This window comes from Haplochromis burtoni, unplaced genomic scaffold, assembly GCF_018398535.1.
Source record: "Haplochromis burtoni strain Fernald_Lab_line unplaced genomic scaffold, NCSU_Asbu1 Contig_152, whole genome shotgun sequence".
Taxonomy (NCBI): Eukaryota; Metazoa; Chordata; class Actinopteri; order Cichliformes; family Cichlidae; genus Haplochromis; species Haplochromis burtoni.
Window position 1 is genome coordinate 235,004 of NW_024582513.1, and position 20,799 is coordinate 255,802.

The 20,799-nt window shown below is 43.3% G+C and overlaps 1 protein-coding gene across 2 annotated transcripts in view; it reads left to right on the forward strand.

The window, feature by feature from the left end:
- The window catches only part of LOC102303463 (transmembrane protein 211), a 121,859-nt gene that overhangs the window by 31,841 nt on the left and 69,219 nt on the right, over positions 1-20,799 (forward strand). For both annotated transcript variants that reach the window (XR_006054872.1, XM_005931973.3), the window contains exon 2: positions 3,468-3,606. Coding sequence is in view for 1 of the 2 variants with exons in the window: in XM_005931973.3 (XP_005932035.1) it covers positions 3,468-3,606 (139 nt within the window). In the remaining variant the exon portion in view is untranslated. The remainder of the gene's footprint in view (positions 1-3,467; positions 3,607-20,799) is intronic.

A 20,799-nucleotide genomic window follows, 5' to 3' on the forward strand; every position in this document is an offset into this window, starting at 1 on the left:
CAGGCATAAAGAAACTAAGAAAAAAGGAAAAGCAGCTGTGGTCTTAATGGCATATAAGAAGCATCTACAGTATATTAGGTATTTGTATCTTAACTATCGATCACATGACTGCTTACATGCGGAGGGGGTGGTGGAATTGATCAGTCCTAGTTATCAAAGAGTAAATCCATAAGGGGATAAATGTAGTCTCTGCAGAAGCTCCTTAAAGCTGTAGCTCTTCAAGTCGTCGCCAACAGGCGGCCATACTGCTCGTAGTCTAACCGAATGGAATTATACAAGAAAATTACATTAATGCTAAATTTATTACCGTAGCAAACTCTTGCAAATTGAAAGTCTGATTGAATATGCATGATGTCTATTTGTTTATTTATGTTTGATTTTGTGCAGAAACCGTGATGGTGAAGGTTACAAACTATGAAAACTTTTTAAAGTTTCACTCAGTCAGCCCCAGAGGTTCAGCTTGCTTCCCTCCTGCACTGTCTATATAGGCAGCACACGCAGTTAAAAATCCAAACTCAGTGTGTAAAAACTTGACTCGAGTTGACACGTTGGCATGAGACAGTACGTGCAGCCTATTCAGGTTGCATGGGCAGCCCACAGCTCCTCCAGGATGGCACTTCCATACAAGATGTCAGAAGATGGTTTACTGTGTTTTCCAGCACAGTCTAAAGAGTGTGAGGGAAATACCAGGAGACTGCCATTTGTGAGAAGAGCTGGGCAGGCCTGGAGAAGGGCATAAACCCAGCAGAAGGACCTGCTGCTTTGTGTGAGGAGAAATAGGAGCACTGCCAGAGGCCTACAGAATGACCTCCAGCAGACTACTGACCAAACTGTAGGAGACACAAAGGTGGAAAGACGGCCTGATGTCCTTTATCAGTGCTCACAGCCCAGCATTGTGTAGCTAGAATATATTAGTCTACTTCTTTAAAGTCAATAACAAGTTTTCTTTCCATGTATTTAAAATATGTAAGATTAGGCTCCCTTAATACTCTGTTTAAATAAAAATTGTGTTTATTACATTAAAAAGAATTATTCATACCCAAGGAGCATGAATAACCAACATCAGTATCTTCAGAATAGACAATATAAAAAATGGTGTCCCAGCCACATCAGGTCATTCATCACTTTTTCGTGCCCTCTGCAAACAGCTTTGGAACTCATTACAGTCAGAGCGGCTTGCCACCTTTATGTATTTAGTCGTTTGCTTGTTTTTTCTGTATCTGTAGTGTTTTATTTAAATGCTCAAACCGGTGAGGAGGTTTTCTCCATTTGCTTGCACGCTTGTTTGTGCTGTGTGGAGCTCTCTGGGCAGCTGTGCATGACAAAGGAAGACCTAAGTGGCCAGATGCTGCTCTGCTGGAGGACTGAGATATTGTCGCTGGGCTTAACAATGATGGAATTAGACTTTAAATTAAATTTAATGAAACCTTTAATGTTCCTCCGAATGATTTGCAATAAAATCACTTATCTGCTCAGGGAGTTCCTTTTTATTGCTTTATAGCTGTATTCAAGGTGCCCTTGAGCAAGGCACTTAGCCTACACTTCTTAAGAAGCTAAGCCAGATGTAAATGTGTGCAAATGCACTGTTTATGTATGCTGTCCATTTGTGAAGCAGACCGCATATTCTCTGCAGACCTGGACAAATAAAGGTCAAAAGAATAATGATCATCATTGCCACCAACATTACAGCACTTCAGTATTTCCCTGCTCCCCTTTCTGCCAAACACCCAGAACAAGCTAATTAAATCTTCTGTCGGGCATGGAAATCACTCCGCTTTCATCCTCCCTCCATTCACGTCAGTCACATCAGGAACATGCATAATGACACGTGTTTTAGGGCTGTAATTCCCCTGTGAATGTTAGACATTTCCCTCTGATCGCCCCCGCCCGCATGCTAATCGCTGATGTGGCGCTGTTTTGAGCCTGCTGTCTGTGCGCCGTGCTTGTCGACGACGGACACCTTTTAAAGTGTGCTGATGAGGGTGTGTGGGGGCTTCCTCGAGAGTCAGTTTGAGAGGATATGCAGATCAAACCACTCCACAAAGACACACAGGTTGTTCGAACTCACTCGCACACAGACACACTTTCTCTCAGGGCTAACGCACTGTGTGGCTTTTAAACTTAGCTGCCACTTTTTAGGAGTCTCTAAAAGTAGAAGCAGGAGAGGACAGGTGAGCACAGTTGATCCCGGTGAAAAACAGTTAAAACATTCATAGGACAAAGAGCCAAATTCCCCAGGATGCATGTTTATATAAAAGTACAAAAGAAGGAATTTTGTCTAGCTCAGTTATTTCTTTGATGTAACAATGCTTTGTGGCAATGAATCCTATACTGTTGGAAAGCCAGTTTATTTCCCTTATAATGAGCCCATCTTTGTAAGGTATGAACAGCAGAGTTGAGTATGTGGGTTGCACCAATAAAAAACTTGCCAAATCTGCTCTGGAACTGAACTCTATCCTCCAAGATGGCCACACTCGCCCCCACAGAGCGGGGTTTATCAGAGACTACCTCCAGAATTTGGGAGTGGAGAGGATGGAATGGCCTGTGTGCAGTGCTGACCTCTACCCCACTGAACATTTGTGGGATCAGCTTGGACGTGCTGTTCTTACCAGGGTGACCAATGCAACCACATTGGCTGACTTGCGGCAACTGCTGGTTGAAGAATGGGACGCCATCCCACAGCAGTGTGTGACCAAGCTCGCTACCAGCATGAGGAGGAGGTGCCAGGCTGTTGTGGCTGTGCATGGATCTTCTGCATGCTACTGAGGCCTCTGTTTGTTAAAAGAAGACATGTTTAACTCGCCAATAGTTCTCGTTGCTTCAGACTTCAATCATCTAATCCAAGACGCCAAAACACCAAACAAGAGCAGCTGTTTGGCATTGGCAAAGAAGATTTGGTAACGTTTTCATGGGCTCAACCCATATACTCAATGTGTTCCTTACAAATGCGGCACCATCAAAGGAAAACAAACAGGCTTTCCAACAGTATAAGATTTAATGGCAAGAAGCATAAAAAAATCGACCAAACACCTTACTTTTTGTTCTAAGTTTAGTTGTGGTTTATCATAAAAGTTGTGGAGGAATGTCTTCTCTCTGTTGGCCTTCTGCCTCTGTTTGGCTTCTCCTGCTTTCAGCATGTGTGTGATTAAGTGAAGGTGTAATGAATAAGGACAGTGCCCTCTTGTTTGGCCTTGCATTGCTGTTTTCCAGCTGAGAGAGCTAATAACCTGTTAGTGGGGGATTAACTGTGAGATTACACAATACCAAAGTAAAGACTTTTTGGCTTTGGGGATTGCTTTCGAATTTAGTAACAAATTCCAAATCTTTGACAGTGAGGTAATGACAGGAGCTTTCCACATTTGCTCCCGCTGCTCAAAATGTGGGTTTATCGACGTGGTGCTCAGAGTACTTGCGGGCGAATCGGTGGAGATAAAATGAAATTGTCCTGTGTTTGTGTTTTTCCTCAGACCAGTGCGGTGCTGTGTTCGGGAGGCTGTGCTCTGCTGGCTGTCAGCTCCCTGTTGGCCATCATCACCATCTTCCTGCCCAGTGGAGGATGTGAGAGAAGGATCTGCACCCTGGCTGGATACATGCAAATGGCTGCAGGTCGGTAGAGATGTGAAGACACACATCAGCACAATCGCATACATACATACCGATCCACAAATGTATTGAGATAAGAGATTACCTTCTTATGAAAGATGATAAAAAAAATATTTTTAATTGAACTAATTTCAGTTTTTTGCTTCGTGCTGTAAGACATCCTTCCATGCTCTATTAGACTATTAGATCCATTCTAATAGCACTGCCTGTTACTGGGATTCTATATAAAAAATACAAACAAACAGCTGACCTTGCCCATCAGTCAAAAACAAGAGCAAAAAAAAGACACAACTTGAGGACAGCTGCAGCTAGGCAACAACAGTCCACATGGAGGGACTAAGCGAGTGAGATGAAGGCGAGGATGGATTTAGAGCCTGCGGTAAAAAGACAATTATGCCTCCTTAACACAGGTCATTGGTTCAGAGCTACATGTGACTTATCAGGCCGCTGGTTTCCCTCTAACGGAGAAGTGGTCCCGTAAACAGAGAGCAGTCGGCACTTCAGCTTAATAAACCAATAACACACCACGGCTGATGTCGCTGCTTAGTACTGGCCTTCACACTTCTTGCTTTGCGCATTGGACCATTTTAATGGCATGTGGTACAAAAGGTGAAGCATTTTTCTGCAGTTGTATTAGACGATACGGTTCATGTGTGCTTTATTTACAGCAGTGTAATTCCTCATTTATGCGTTAGACCGGCTCTAATATGTGGAAGACGCTTACTGTGCCTCTCCTGGTTTAAAAAAAAAAACAGTATTTGATGCAGTAATTCTGTGTACACCAGCGGTCCCCAACCCCCGGGCCTCGGACCGGTACCGGTCCGTGAGTCGTTTGCGAGAGTTGAGGCTCAGGTGTGAAATGTATGGTTTTCAGGGTTTTTATCGGTTTTCAGCGTTATTTTGTTATCGTTTTTATCGTTAACTCAGTTTTCCTGGGCCTTTTCAGGTGTGTTATGAATAAATCTTCTTTTTTCGGTACTGGTACTAGTTTTATTTTGTTGTATTTATCCACGACACCTTAAAGGCCGGTCCGTGAAAATATTGTCGGGCATAAACCGGTCCGTGGCGCAAAAAAGGTTGGGGACCGCTGGTGTACACACACCATATTAGGGAGGTGACCATGCTGAAAGTTCTACATGTGACGTGAGATTGAGCATCGTGTGTAATAGTCATAGACTGTATATAAAAGATGGAGGTATCATTATGACCTCCATCTTGATGTGGCTGGACGTGACCACAGGGTGGAGTACTAATTCATCAGTCAATTCTTGCAAGCTTCCTTAGCCCCATTTACACAGGATTACAGACTGATTTGGGATTACCTGGCAACCACTGGTCACTAGGGAAAAAAGGAGTATTCCCTGTCGGTGAGTATTTCCTGGAGTATTTCCAGTTTGCCAGCAGTGATTGTTTTGGTCAGTGGCAGAGTTTGGTAGTGCCTCCGCTACTTTCCACAAACACAGCGTTTCCACTGTTGAGAACTGTTTCCTTTTCTGAGAAAGGGCGACTACAGGTGTCCTGACCTGTTTTTCTGACATTATATGTAAAAACTTAGGGCTTGAGTTGCCCCTACCCACTCTGTTCAGATGCACAAACCCTTGATTGTTACTTTTTGTCTCCTCTTATTTATTTACATAAACTTTGTCCTCACCTATAGCTTATTTAGAACCCTGCAAGTGGCATTTAACTAAGCATAATTAGAGACTAGATTCATTGGCCAGGTTAAATCTTTATTGACAAAGGTGGACTTTCACAGGCTATGGTTAATGATGTGTTTAAAGTGGTTCTTATTGCTTACAGCCAGACTCTCATACCTCTCTGTCTGACTCCAGTATCAGATCAATGTTGCTTTGGGAAAATGAGAATGAGTCTTTGGCAAGCCTCTGGTGTGTGTTTTTTCATGTGTGTGTGTGTGTAATCCAGTTCTGTGTGTCTATTATAGCTACAGCTTTTGCTAAATAACAATGCGAAGTGAGGAGCTGGGTCTTTGTTCCGTTTCCAGGTTGACTCTTGTCTAGATAGACAGAGGTTTCACAGAGCCCACAAAGCCCCGAGGAGGGTAGATCAGAAGAGTGTTTGTTTTCCCAGCACTACAAGTATGTGTGTATGTGTTGAGAGAGTGCTATGAAAGTGGGCTGATAAAATGTAGCAAGCAGATTAAGAACAATGGTTTTCTTTGTGGTGTGCATATCATCAGTTTGGCTTTTGACGGTGTGAGTTTTCTCGCAGATTGGAAGAAATGAACTGCTGGCAAGATTCTCTTTGTCACCTTTCTCCTTCCAGCAAGAAGTGAAACCTGTTTTGATCCCCATGTTTTCTATAGTGACTGTGACAGACAGTGGAAATGTCAACATCCACATGTTGTGCTGTGTTACTAAATTTTGGGGTGCTGAAAGTAACTGAGTCAAAAGAAGTGGAGAACATTTTGCTCATCACTACTTAGTTCAGAGTTGATTGGAATGGATTAGAGTAAGGTGTGAATATACAAAGATTCTGACCACGTCATGATCCACCTAATCCCCGCGTACAGACAGAGGCTGAAGCTCTCCAAACCTGTCGTGAGGACCAAAAAACTGTGGAGCAACGAGGCTGTGGAGGAGCTTCGCACGTGTTTGGAGTCTACAGACTGGGACACAATGAAGGCTGCTTCTAACAGCTTGGACGAGTTTACGGACACTGTCACCTCCTATATCCACTTCTGTGAGGACAGCATTGTGCCATCACGCACCAGGGTGAGTTATAACAATGACAAACCCTGGTTTACTCCTAAACTCAAAAAGCTGTGGCTGGAAAAGAGAAAGGCGTTCAGAAGCGGAGACAGGGACTGCTACAGAGAGGCCAAGTACAGGTTCACTAAAGAAGTGGACATTGCTAAACATCAGCACTCTGAGAAGATGCAGCAGCAGATCTCAGAGAATGACTCAACTTTTACTGCCGTTTTGACGAGCCATCAGGCAGCCTTCACACCTCCAACGGCCCCAACAATAGAGACACTTTGGACACTCATTCCCCCACCTCTCCCCCCTCCATAGAGCCATCACCACCTTCAAACACTTCACCTACAACACCCCCCTCCTCACCCCACACAAAAGAGGATTTCACACCACCTCCTCCCACCACAACTCTTCATATTCATGAAGCAGATGTGAGGAAGCAGTTTAAGAGTCTGAATGCTCGAAAAGCTCCCGGCCCAGACGGCGTGTCTCCTGCCACCCTCAGACACTGTGCAAACGAGCTGGCCCCAGTGTTTTCTGGCATTTTCAACTCCTCACTGCAGGCATGTCATGTGCCTGCCTGCTTCAAGTCCTCTACCATAATCCCTGTCCCCAAGAAACCTAGGATCACTGGACTAAATGACTACAGACCCGTGGCTCTGACATCTGTGGTCATGAAGTCATTTGAGCGCCTAGTTCTCTCCTATCTCAAGACCCTCACGGCCCCCCTCCTGGACCCCCTGCAGTTTGCATACAGAGCCAACAGGTCTGTAGATGACGCCATCAACATGGCCCTACACTTCATCCTGCAGCATCTGGACTCCCCAGGAACCTACGCCAGGATCCTGTTTGTGGACTTCAGCTCTGCCTTCAACACCATCCTTCCAGACCATCTCCAGGCAAGCTTTCCCAGATGAATGTGCCTGATCCCATCTGCCGGTGGATCACTGACTTCCTGACGGACAGGAAGCAGCATGTGAGGCTGGGAAAGAATGTCTCGGACTCCCGGACCATCAGCACCGGCTCCCCTCAGGGCTGTGTTCTTTCTCCTCTGCTCTTCTCCCTGTATCACCAACTGCTGCACCTCCACCCACCAGTCTGTCAAGCTAATCAAGTTTGCAGATGACACCACCGTTATTGGCTCATCTCGGACGGGGATGAGTCTGCCTACAGGAGGGAGGTTGAACGTCTGGTGACCTGGTGCAGCCACAACAACCTGGTGCTGAATGCCCAGAAGACAGTGGAGATTATTGTGGACTTCAGGAAGCACACAGCCCCACTCCCCCCCATCATCCTGACTGACACCCCCATCACCTCTGTGGACTCATTCCGCTTCCTGGGTACCACCATCACCCAGGACCTGAAGTGGGAGCCCACCATCACCTCCGTCATTAAGAAAGCCCAGCAGAGGATGTACTTCCTGAGGCAGCTGAAGAAATTCAACCTGCCAACACGGACGATGATGCATTCTACACTGCAATCATCGAGTCCATCCTCACCTCCTCCATCACCGTGTGGTACGCTGGAGCCACTATCAGGGACAAACAGAGACTGCAGCGTGTTGTGCGCTCTGCTGAGAAGGTGATTGGCTGCAGAACTCCCATCTCTGCAGGACCTGTACACCTCCAGGACACTGGGGCGTGCAGCTCGGATCTCAGCTGACCCTTCTCACCCTGGACACAGTCTGTTTGACCTGCTCCCCTCAGGCAGGAGGCTCCGGTCCATTCGCACCAGAACCTCTCGCCATAAGAACAGTTTCTTCCCCTCTGCTGTTGGACCATGAACAATAACCATATGACTGTTCCCACCACTAACACATGACCCTACGCTGTGTTCACTGCATCATTCCATGTTTGGCACTGATCACCACCTGCACTCATGTATATATCTATCTACGTAGCACTTTTAATTCTTATTCTTATTTTTATTTTTTCATGTCTATTTAAGCGTAATTTATGACAGTATGTTTGCACTGAAGCACCGCAGCAATTTGCTAATGTTGTAAACCTGCTCAACATTTGGCAATAAAACCCTTTCTGATTCTGATTCTGATTCTGATTTGAGCTTTAGTCACTTAGAAGAGGTGTTTCATGTTTCATTAAAGCAACATTAGATAGAGTGCAAACTAATGGAGCAGAATAGATAGCAAGGATGTATTTGATGGATGAAATGTGTAGATGATATATAAACTGATGTGATTATGCCATTTAAAAAATTGCATGCCTTTGATGTTTTGCATTGTCTAATGTTTAGATTGTCTATGAGTGTTGCTTTCACCATGTAAATGGTTAATGGACTGGTATTTATGTAGTGCCTTTCTACTTGTTTGAGCACCCAAAATACTTTGTTAATACAAGTCTCATTTATCCGATCACACAGACAGTCATACAATGTTTTTATCTATGCCTAAGCGCTTTCTAACTTTCACACACACACTCACATGGATACATCAGGGGTTCACTTTCTTGCCCAAGGGTACTTCGGAATGCAGACTGAAGGAATCAGGGATTAATCCACTGCCATTCCGATGGTAGATGACCCACTGTTCAACCTGAGCCCCTGCAGGCTCTAAGCACCTAAAGCACCGGGTATTCCCAAGTACTAACGAGACCTGACCTGCTCAGCTTCTGAGAGCAGACGAGGTTGCCCTGTTCAGGGTGGTATGGTCCTAAGCCATGATGCTATTAGGGAAAATGAAAACTTGATTGCCCCAATGGAACAGGATAGATTTCCCTGATCGCTATCGGCAAAGTCCTTCTTGAAGGAAGTCTTTCCACTTGGCGACCATCTTGACAGCACCTCCAAATAGTTATTTGGGCAGTGATTATAAAGTCTGCATTTAAATGACATTGGAATGAAGGCGGGAAGGTGGTGTAACAACTGCATGTGTAGAATCACCAGACGTAAAGCAAGAATATGATGAATAAATGAAAGATGAGACCAAAAGTAAAACACAAAGTTTTGAGACAAACCTTGGTGTTATTTCTATTAGATCTGTAACAAAATAACAAAAGCTTCCACCTATACTGCCAGGTGTGAGCTTGTCTTGTCCGTTGTCACTTAAAACACTTAAACCATGAACATATCCAATTTTATATTAAATGTTAAGCATGTTGTAGACGTGCAGTTTAGGTTAAAGTTAGCTAGCACTGTGCAATAGCTTTGAGCAACATGACAAGCAATAAATTATAAGTAAATGTGTTGTCCCTTTAGTGGTGCAACACAGGGTTGTCATGTTTTCCTTTGCAAAAGTGGGAAAAATAATTTGCTGACATTCATATTATTAAAAACTGAAAATCTTCGATGTCTGAGTGAGTCTGGTGAAAAAAAATCTAAAGTTGCTGTTTGTCACCGGAACATAATGCACTCTCCGTAGCATGAGCCTTGTCGAGGCACTTAGCAGCAGGAAATTGTGGCTATCACCACAAATAATGGAACTCTTTGTCATAACTCAAGAAATGCTGTTACAGCTCAGCCCTGAAAACTTTCTGTGACAGCAGAACTCGGTTAGTCATTAAACCCTTCACACTGTGCACTTAAATATACTCGGTTCAGCAGATAGCAGTAGCTGGGATTAGGAGTGGGGCACACGGAAGGGAAATAAGTTACACTACTGTGACGTGTTTAAATAGTTACAACAATAGTTAGTATCAATGCAGCAGACCAGGGGTTCGTTATATTATGCACAAGTTCCCTGCAGTTAGAAATAAAAGCTCATAGCTGCAGGGAACTTGCAGTTATGAAGTGCAACTGGATTGATTTTATAAAGAGAAACTCACCATGTGGAGATTTGTCTACAGTTACTATAAAGTTTGGCAGTGTAGGTGTGTTTGTATTGGGAAGATGTATTCTTTAAAATGTGAAACTTCTTTTTTTTTTTTTTTTTTGTGTCCCGTTTGGATCTTTAGCCATCAGATTTGTTGTCTTAAGACCAAGAAAGATGCCAAGCGGATTTATTTTACCAACTGGATCATCATGGCCTTGCCATATTGGTCCATTTGATTGACCTTTATTATAATTATGAATTTATTTTATTTTCAGTTGCTACAAACGGGACAGACATGACTGGGGGATAGGACAGGGAGAAAGAATGAAAGAAAGAGAGGGAGAGAAAGAAAACCAAAGGGGAGAAGAGACGGTGAGAAAGGGGGGAAGAAAGAAAGAAAACAAACAAAACACCTGGATCACCTGTATGGAGAAAAAAAACAGAAGAGAAAGCAAACAAAAAGAGCAACATAATAAAAACAGCACCATCACAATAAACTAGCTAGCAGTAGATAACAGTAGATACTAAATAATAAACGATATTGTGCAGCACGCAAGATAGACAGCGCACAATGTGCTTTGAGGCAGCAGCCAAGAAAGGTGTAGTCCGCGTCTGTGAACACCCGTGTGCACACCTGTGTGGATCAGCATGCTTGTATTCCAAAGGTTTCTCCATGTAACGATCTGCTAGGGAGTGTGGGGAGCCACAGCCCCGTCCACCAGGGTATGAAGCAGGTATGGAGGAGATCCAGGCCCCAGATATCCAGAGGCAGTACAGACCGAGGAGGACCACCAAAGGGGGGGAACCGTGCCACCCTCCTGGGAAGAGCTGAGTAGCCCCCCCCCCCAAAAAAAGTGAAACTTCTAAGGGTACATGTGATGGTGCCCACTGTGGTGAGGTGGCTAGCACAGTTGCTGCACAGCAAGAAGGCAGCAGTGGGTGGGTTTGAATCCACCGGCTGACTGAGGCCTTTCTGCGTGGGTTCTCTCTGGGTCCTCTGGTGTCCTCCCACAGTTCAAAGACGTGAATCTTAGGTTCATTTGTGATTCTGAATTAGTTGTAGGTGTCACGGCGAGTGAGGTGAGCCGTGTGGAGGAGGAAATGAAGGATCCAAGTGCAGGCAGTCGTGAGGGTGTGAAGGTGGTTTATTAAACACAAAAAGAAAGGCAAACGGCAACAAGGAAAACTAAACTATACTGGGAAACAACTAAAACTACAAGACACAAACCTGAATGAGAACGAGCGGAAACACTAGGCGGATGACAGCAGGGAAACACACAGATGACGCAGGGTGGAATACACAGACGGACCAGCAACTACAATGACGGAAGACATGACTTAAATACACCGAGAATCACAGGGAAATAACACACAGGTGGTGGACGCAGCTGGGAGTGATCAACAAGACGAGACAAAGGTAAAACTGAACACACTCACATGAGACGCAGACCTTCACAATAAAACAGGAACAAGAAACCATCACACAAAGGCGCAGACTCGACATAGAGAGACAGACAGAAAATGACACATGGAACTGGACAAATACTAAGCCGACACAACTGAAGAACGAATCCTAAACATAAACAGAAACATGAAACTCAAATAATAAACATCATAATCATCATCATAAACATTACCATAACACGACAAGAGAACAAGAACACAATCCCTGATGCAAACTTAAATCAAAACACAATAAACTCAAAATACTGGGTCCAACGGACCCAGAACCGTGACAGTAGGTGTGGATGGATGGAGGGATGGAGGGATGTTGACTTCTTAAAATGTGCTACATCTTGTCCCTACCTGTCACAAGACGTTTGTACTTGTAGCAGCATTGCAGGAAGAGGTTCAACTCTTGTTCCACGTTGTCACATGACTCATGTTATATTCTTACACTATATGAATAAAATTCAACTGAAAAACAAAACAAAAACACAACTCTTCGCTATAAAAGACCTTTGAAGTTTTCACATTAAAAGTAAATCAAAGTTTTTAAATTCACTTTTCAGTCAGGTTGTTCCAGGTATCTTGAAGAGCTTAACACAGTTAGCCCCTAAATAGCTAAGAAGCCTAAGCTAGAACTTTTGCCTGGTACTGCTTACACACACACACACACACACACACACACACACACACACACACACACACACACACACACACACACACGCAAACTTTATACTCTGAATACTCACACACATACATGACTGCCTTGGTTAAACCAGGAAAAGCCTTTTTTCGAGGCAAAACTGCCCAGCTCTTTCCTTTTACATCCCAGTGGTCCTGTGGGTGCAGTCCAGAATTAGATGTGAACTTGCTAACCCTCCAATGGTTCAGCTCAGCATTCAATACAGCGGTTCAGCTGCTGCACCGCCGAGCACTGCTGCCATCAATGTTTTACGCTCAGAGAGAGGGAGGCAGAAAGTTTCTGTGCGCTACGGCAGGGAGCCTTTTCTCCTGTCATGCATATTTTATCGGTCTGTTCTTCTTAGTGGTCAGGATCCATCGGATTGGACGGCTCCTTCGATGCGCTCTGTATGTTTGCATTGAGGATGATTAGAGAGGAAGGCGTGCGCAAACTCATCCTTTTTATTGTGTGTTATATTCATGTTTTTCTTATAATTGTTGTATAATTGTAAACCTCTTAGTAACAGAACCTTTACCTTAATCTTTGTTGGTAATACCGGTTTATTTTGCTCAGACTCAGAGGCAGCTGAGGGCTGGGTTGGAGGTTCGTCATGCTACAGGGTTCAGGCAGATTCTCGCAGTGCCGTTATCTGTTCAGGGCTGAAGACATGTCACACCCGGGTGAGTGTGCAAGCACTCACTACGAGCTTAATCTCAGCTGTTTCCCTGCAGGGTTATAGCCATATTAACATATGGAGATCATTTACATTATGTCCTTACATAAAAACATGCTGAAGAGTTTATTTGCTGCATTGATTGTTTTCCTGTTTTTATTGATTCGACTGCAAGTCGGTACTTTTCCAGTTCAAAATGTTTTAGTTTGAAAACAGCTCTCTGGGAGCTTCGTGGGTTGAGGACTTGAAAGGGATATGCCTGAAGGCTTGTTTTTTTCTGCTCTTGAAAGAAATATGAAGCACAGTGTTGTTTTTTTCCCTCACTTGTACAGTTGGAGTTGTTTGTGTAGCTCCATCTGGAGTAGTAGCAACGGCTCAGGCTTTTCGTATTGTTACATGCAGAGATAAAAGGAGTGAAATGGCAATCAATAGTTAAGTGGAGAGCCATAAGTAAAGTCTGGCATTACTGGTAATGGTTTTTAAATATGAGAAGTTTGTAAATCCAAAGGATCCAGAGGCCTTGTTTGTCTTATTTGTATCTTTAAATGGCAGGACTTTAGGCAGAAACTACAGAAACACTATAATTGATATTTGACTTCCTAAAGAAAAGACCTTATTCTTGCATTGCAACTCAAGTCCTACATACTTCAATAGTTAGTTGCATGCAGTCATTTTCTCTCCATGTACACTTTTGTTGTACTCAAATGTTAAAAAACTGTCTGTGGAGCTCTTAACACTTTTTACATATAGTCTTCAGTCACACAGAGCTAGAGACGTATTGGCAACCATCTTGCAACCACTGGTCGCAAGGAAAAATGTGTATTCCCTGGCGGATTGCAAGTGATTGTTGGAGGTTGCTAGGGCTCAGTGTAAAATTTTTTTGCTAAAACTCCTGTTGGTGTCCCCTCCCTGATAACTACCAGTCCCAAGGGAAAAGTGTGTGTTCTGCTGCTAGTTGGCATGTGGTTGCTGGAGGTTGCTGGCAGTTGCTAATGTGAAATTATTGCCATGGTTTTGCTGACTGATGTTCAGGCCTGGGTGACTGAGGCCTCAGTGGTCACCTCCATGGCTTTATAGTGGAAAATAGGTGGCCCACCAAATAATTTGAACCAGGAGGAGACTCCATTATCAGTATCAATTATGATGTCAGCACTAGATAGCTAGCCATAGGCGGTATATTACTTTTTTGAGACATTGCATGCAAGACCACAAACTAATTGCATTGTGGAGTTGTTTAGTGTGTCAGTGTGTGTAAATCCGTCGTCCTAACTACAATAATTTTTATATCATAATTGGTAAGTAGCGTTTTGACATTCAGAGTCAAATGTTGCAAATAATTGGAGAATGCTTCATGTGCAATTTGAGTACCGCACAAGTAGGTATGCATTGGGAACTAGTGTATTGCATGAACCATTCCAAACACAGAAACACTAATAGTTCTGCTGTTTTTAGCATTTTTTAGACATTTTTTGCAGCAGTTGTTGTAGTTTATACTGGCACAAAACACATTTTTTTGCCAGTATAACAACAATCATTGAGAACTGAACTTAAAGAAAAAGTCATTTAAATATAGATTTTTAACTTAGTTTTGTGGCTCTAGGGATTGTAATTCTGAATTACTTTGGTCCTGACTACATTATCTCAGCAAACACTGGATAGATTCCCAGTGTAGCACCGGCATATAATTGTCTCTCAGTATTCAGATGTTAGCAGCATGCTAATATTTGCTAATTTGCAACCAAATCAGTTGCTAAACCCTGAACATTAGGCTGTATCTGCCTGTGGAATTCAAATTTTTTGAGCTTGTTATCATATTGGCTCCTGGTCCACATATTCATTGACTCAGGATGAGTTTCTTTCTCATGCTCAAGCTTATGCGTTCCACCAAAACAGCAGAAACAACTGGGCCATTTTTCTACTATCTGCCTATATCACAGTACTTTAGAGAACTGCATTTAAATTTAAATGGTGACACCATGGCTGCACTTTCCGATGAATCAATGAATCCTGCAGTCGCAGCAGAATGAATAAAAATGACTTTGAGATTAGAAATTTCCATTTGTGGACCAACTTTTTGCTGGCAAAAGTTTGTGATTTGCAGCTAAACTTCACATAACCCAGGCTGTACGGTGCACAGTGAATACTTCCCTTTATGGATCCCCTTTGTACAACCTTCTGAAACTGTGCCCACTTATCTTCATCCTCATCAGGGAGAGTCCTTCAGTGTTTTCTCTGACCCTGGCGGCTTGGGGAAGGAAAGGAAGTGTGTTTTCCTGTGTGTTCCCTCTCTCACACGCACACACGCATTCACACATCAAGTTTCATTGTGCTGATGCCGAGGAAGCCCGACTTGCTGTATCAGCGTTCCCTTGGGCAAAGCCGCTATGCAGATGTCCTCAGAAGCGTGGTGATGAAAATAGGAAGTTGCTTTGATCAAAGCACCTGCTGTGTTATTTCAGTGCCGCTGTCGCCGCCGGAGCCCATATGGTACCCGCGCCAGGTGTCAATCATGTCTCCGATACAGATGAATACATTTTCCATATCAGGCTGGATTAGAGCGACAGACTCTATTAGCAGAATGTGTTCCTCCAAAAATGAAATTACGCTTAGTGAGTTTTTCTTCCATCACTCCGTGAGTAAGAATGATTGGACCATCATTCATGTCACTATTAGTATTCAGAGAGTTCTTCCTGGAAAATGTCTTTGACTGAGTGGCAGAACTTTTCTTAGAGAGCAAACATTACCAACACTTTTATTTTTTATTGTTTTGATCATCTTTGCCCTTCTTGAAGCTTCCTGATGCCTTTGGGCTCTAAATGTAGCCGTTCCCATCCCTTTCACTTTTCTACATTTCTGCGGGAGCAACTTTCGGTCAAGCGCCTTGCTCAAGGAATTGGAGTTTTTAGTTTCTGGTCAGAGGCTTTTCTGCTCCGCTCTTCAGGCTGCTTGCTTCTCATTTTATATTCTGTGTGTCTGAGAGTGGGTGTGCAGTGAATCCGTGCTTCTTTTTCTAACACGCCAGTTCTTTATATTTTATCCTTTCATCTTAACTCCCTAATAAACAGATCTTTATCACAACCCCAAACAGACAAGACCCCAAAACGCCGCGCGCTCGTTTGCTGTCAATGGCCGGCGTTTCATTCTGTTTCATCACAGCTCGACCAGCTCGAGGCTTTCGGCTCTCATTGATTTAGCAAAAATTAAATAAAAAAGCAGAAGCAGAGCAGTGGATTAGGCGTACACCCTGCACTTGCACTGCTTTGTTTCGTGCTTCTGTTAGTGTGACCCAGTTTAGGTGCTGTGTGATGTTGGCACGATAACCTGCGTCTCATGGCGCGCGCTGACATCAGATATCAGTCACAGACGTGCGTCTTGTCACGCCGGAGTGCGTGCCGCTTGCAGGTTGACAATAATGCGACTGGTCACCGTCGCCGCCTCCCGCAATCTGGGTATTTTCTTCTGAGTTTGTGCTCTCAAGTCTCATTAATTAAACAGAACAGATTCATATTTACACAAAAACAATTAATATTTACTGGAGAAACACTCCACGACCACTTCATCTGCAGGCCTGACAAAGCATTTACTAATACGCAGCATGTTTGAATCATCCATTCATTACATTCTGCCGCTGTATCTCAGCATCTGTCGCGATTGTACCCAAATGGATAAACTCGGCCTAATGTGTGCTTATGAATCAAAGCCTGCGTGTGTTTGCATATTTGTGTATGCTGCGCTCACTCGTTGGTCTAATCTGATGTCTACTGTAATTATGAGCACGGCAGCACTTGGCTCTGCTCGCTCACTGATACATTACCCACAAAAACCACAGTAATTGGTCTACCAGTCAATTAGAGCTGGACTGTAATTAAGACTGAACTTTCATCCCGTCCAATTCATCAGTTTTCTTTTTAATTTACTGGAAAGTCCTCTCGTAGGCTTTGTGTTCATTATTATGAGAGTTTTTTTTAATGTATCTTTAATGTGGCCTTTGAAAGCATTTCTGTCCTTTGATATTACTCTTCATCAAGAGGGAAGAGTGTCGAGCATGTTTCTGAGATTTTTTTTCTCCAATATTAATGTTCTTTACAGTACTAATTAACCTCCCCTATCTTTTGTATAAGCTGGAAGCCCTTTGATTATCTCTGCTTCTGCACACGCTCACCCACAGTGAAAGTCTCCTACCATGTGGTTGTGCCTTCCTGAGTTGTGTCACGGCAGCAAGCAACAATGACATGTCGATGGAGGAGAGGAGGTAAGATGAACAGAGGGAGATTGGAAGAAGGGAAGTGGGAATTGCACCCCTTTGTTTCTATTTTTTCCCCCATATTTGTTCTGCTGGACGGCTGCAGTCCTTTCACATCTGTCAGACAGAGGAGAACCATTGCCAGGTCCAAAACATGTTTATCTGTTTCTTATTCCTTGCCTGTCTCCCTTCTCTTCATACTGCTCTATCATTCTGCCATGAAAGCTGCAGCCAACACACACACATATTTACCATTTACGCACATTCGCACACATTCACACACAGCCACACTCAAAGACTAGTGGCTATGCATATTACATGAGTCCTCCACCTCTGAAGGCCTCTCTGCTTTTTTCATTTTGCAACTTACAGCAGAGATGATGAGGTCGAAGCTGGTTCTTGCACTTAAGGGCTGTTTCCTCTCTTTACTGCAGAAGTTGCAGTTTATGGCTAAAGAGGGTGTGTACTGCAATTTCAAACATCAATATGAAATTCAGTAATGTCTTTGTGTAACGATGTCAACAGCTCAGGCCAGGAAATTAAAGAAATGATTCACTTCTTGCTGGTGGTGCTCTGTAATCAGATCAGATTTTCCATTAAACCCCGCATACAGTGGCTTGCAAAAATATTCGTCCCCCTTGAACTTTTCCACATTTTGTCACATTACAGCCACAAACATGAATCAATTTTATTGGAATTCCATATGAAAGACCAACACAAAGTGGTGTACACGTGAGAAGTGGAACGAAAATCATACATGATTCCAAACATTTTTTACAAATAAATAACTGAAAAGTGGGGTGTGCGTAATTATTCAGCCCCCTGAGTCACTACTTTGTAGAACCACCTTTTGCTGCAATTACAGATGCCAGTCTTTTAGGTTATGTCTCTAACAGCTTTGCACATCTAGAGACTGAAATTCTTGCCCATTCTTCTTTGCAAAACAGCTCCAGCTCAGTCAGATTAGATGGACAGCGTTTGTGAACAGCAGTTTTCAGATCTTGCCACAGATTCTCGATTGGATTTAGATCTGGACTTTGACTGGGCCATTCTAACACATGGATATGTTTTGTTTTAAACCATTCCATTGTTGCCCTGGCTTTATGTTTAGGGTCGTTGTCCTGCTGGAAGGTGAACCTCCGCCCCAGTCTCAAGTCTTTTGCAGACTCCAAGAGGTTTTCTTCCAAGATTGCCCTGTATTTGGCTCCATCCATCTTCCCATCAACTCTGACCAGCTTCCCTGTCCCTGCTGAAGAGAAGCACCCCCAGAGCATGATGCTGCCACCACCATATTTGACAGTGGGGATGGTGTGTTCAGAGTGATGTGCAGTGTTAGTTTTCCGCCACACATAGCGTTTTGCATTTTGGCCAAAAAGTTCCATTTTGGTCTCATCTGACCAGAGCACCTTCTTCCACATGTTTGCTGTGTCCCCCACATGGCTTGTGGCAAACTGCAAACGGGACTTCTTATGGTTTTCTGTTAACAATGGCTTTCTTCTTGCCACTCTTCCATAAAGGCCAACTTTGTGCAGTGCACGACTAATAGTTGTCCTATGGACAGATTCCCCCACCTGAGCTGTAGATCTCTGCAGCTCGTCCAGAGTCACCATGGGCCTCTTGGCTGCATTTCTGATCAGCGCTCTCCTTGTTCGGCCTGTGAGTTTAGGTGGACGGCCTTGTCTTGGTAGGTTTACAGTTGTGCCATACTCCTTCCATTTCTGAATGATCGCTTGAACAGTGCTCCGTGGGATGTTCAAGGCTTGGGAAATCTTTTTGTAGCCTAAGCCTGCTTTAAATTTCTCAATAACTTTATCCCTGACCTGTCTGGTGTCTAAATCCAATCGAGAATCTGTGGCAAGATCTGAAAACTGCTGTTCACAAACGCTGTCCATCTAATCTGACTGAGCTGGAGCTGTTTTGCAAAGAAGAATGGGCAAGATTTCAGTCTCTAGATGTGCAAAGCTGGTAGAGACATACCCTAAAAGACTGGCAGCTGTAATTGCAGCAAAAGGTGGTTCTACAAAGTATTGACTCAGGGGGCTGAATAATTACGCACACCCCACTTTGCAGTTATTTATTTGTAAAAAATGTTTGGAATCATGTATGATTTTCGTTCCACTTCTCACGTGTACACCACTTTGTGTTGGTCTTTCACGTGGAATTCCAATAAAATTGATTCATGTTTGTGGCTGTAATGTGACAAAATGTGGAAAAGTCCACGGGGGCCGAGTACTTTTGCAAGCCACTGTACATGTTGGCGTTCTCTTCCTTTCTTTTTTCCAAAAATAATATGCAATATTCCACACAAAAAAAGTCAGAAGTCAACAAAGTTTACTAAGACAAAAGTGTTAAGTATTAACTACAGCTATGTGCAGGTGCTGTGCTGTTTGTCGTGATTGTTGTACCTGTTTTTAAGTAGATCTACAGCAGATGCTTACTGGTTACACTTATGCCAGCAGACTGACTCAGGTATGGTCGCAATAATGTGACTTGTGGACGCCTCCCAGGAATTCCCACCAGTGACTGTTTGAGGAGAACAACAGCCAGGATGACTCATTGTTGTGTCTGTAGCAGTTTGATTGCAGCTGCTTTGTCCTCCACGTCTGGGCCCTCAGCCGTAAACACACACGCTTGGAAGCACGTTTGCGCGTGTGCGCATGTTTATGCGTGCTTTGCTTTGAGTTACATTTCTCTCATGTCGTTTTATCCTCGTCCCTCTCATACAGTGATTGATCTTCTTCTCAGAGGCTGCTCATAGCTTGTGCTGCTTTGCCGTGTTTTTGTTTGTACCATCTGTGTTATGGGGAATTCTGGGTTTTTGAAAGTCATTTTGAAGGATTGAGACCACCGGTAACTGTCATGTGCACACAATGATTGATTATCTAATGTTTCTCAAATCACACTGGTTTACCTGTGTTTATTATCTCCTCATTTGCGTTAAGTAAATGAATGTGTTTGCTCTGCTAACTGAATTAAAAATGCTCCATTGGATTTGTACGCTGACCAGACTACAGTAAATTCCTGCACATGTACCGTAAGTAAAAATCATATCATGAGTTCATAAGCTGCACCAGGGAATCAAGTATGGGGAAGCTAAATAAGGAAGGTGGTGGTGGAACGCAATAAATGATCAGCTAGATAATATTTAGGTAATATTTTTGATGATGGTGTAGCTTCTTCAAGCCTCTAAAGGGGGGAAAGTGATTTCACCTTATATCTGTTACATAATATGTATTTTAGAAGAGACAAGAAAGTTGATATAGTGGAGAAAGGATGTTGAAGATGGAGCTGCCAGGTAGGAAAAAAGAGGAGAGGTTGATGGAGGTATCAATGAGGATGCTAGGGATAGGTGTAGGGATGAGGACAGATTTATCAAGAAATTCCAAAAGCTTGACAGTTTTAAAGAGAAAAGTTTTAAGCAGAATCTGTAACTTTAATGTTTAGACAATGATCAAACTAAAGTCTTTTAGATATTTTTTGTCTTAAGCAATAATTTTGGGCCATTTAGGAAAATATCTGTACATAAACAAATAAAAACAGATAAGCCAGTTCTGTCTAAAGGTAATAAGCTAACTACCAGTTCCAAAACTCATGAGACTGGATAACATATCCATCACCTTTATGTAAAAGATAGACAAAGCTACTGTGATGTGTCTATAGACGATTTTAAAG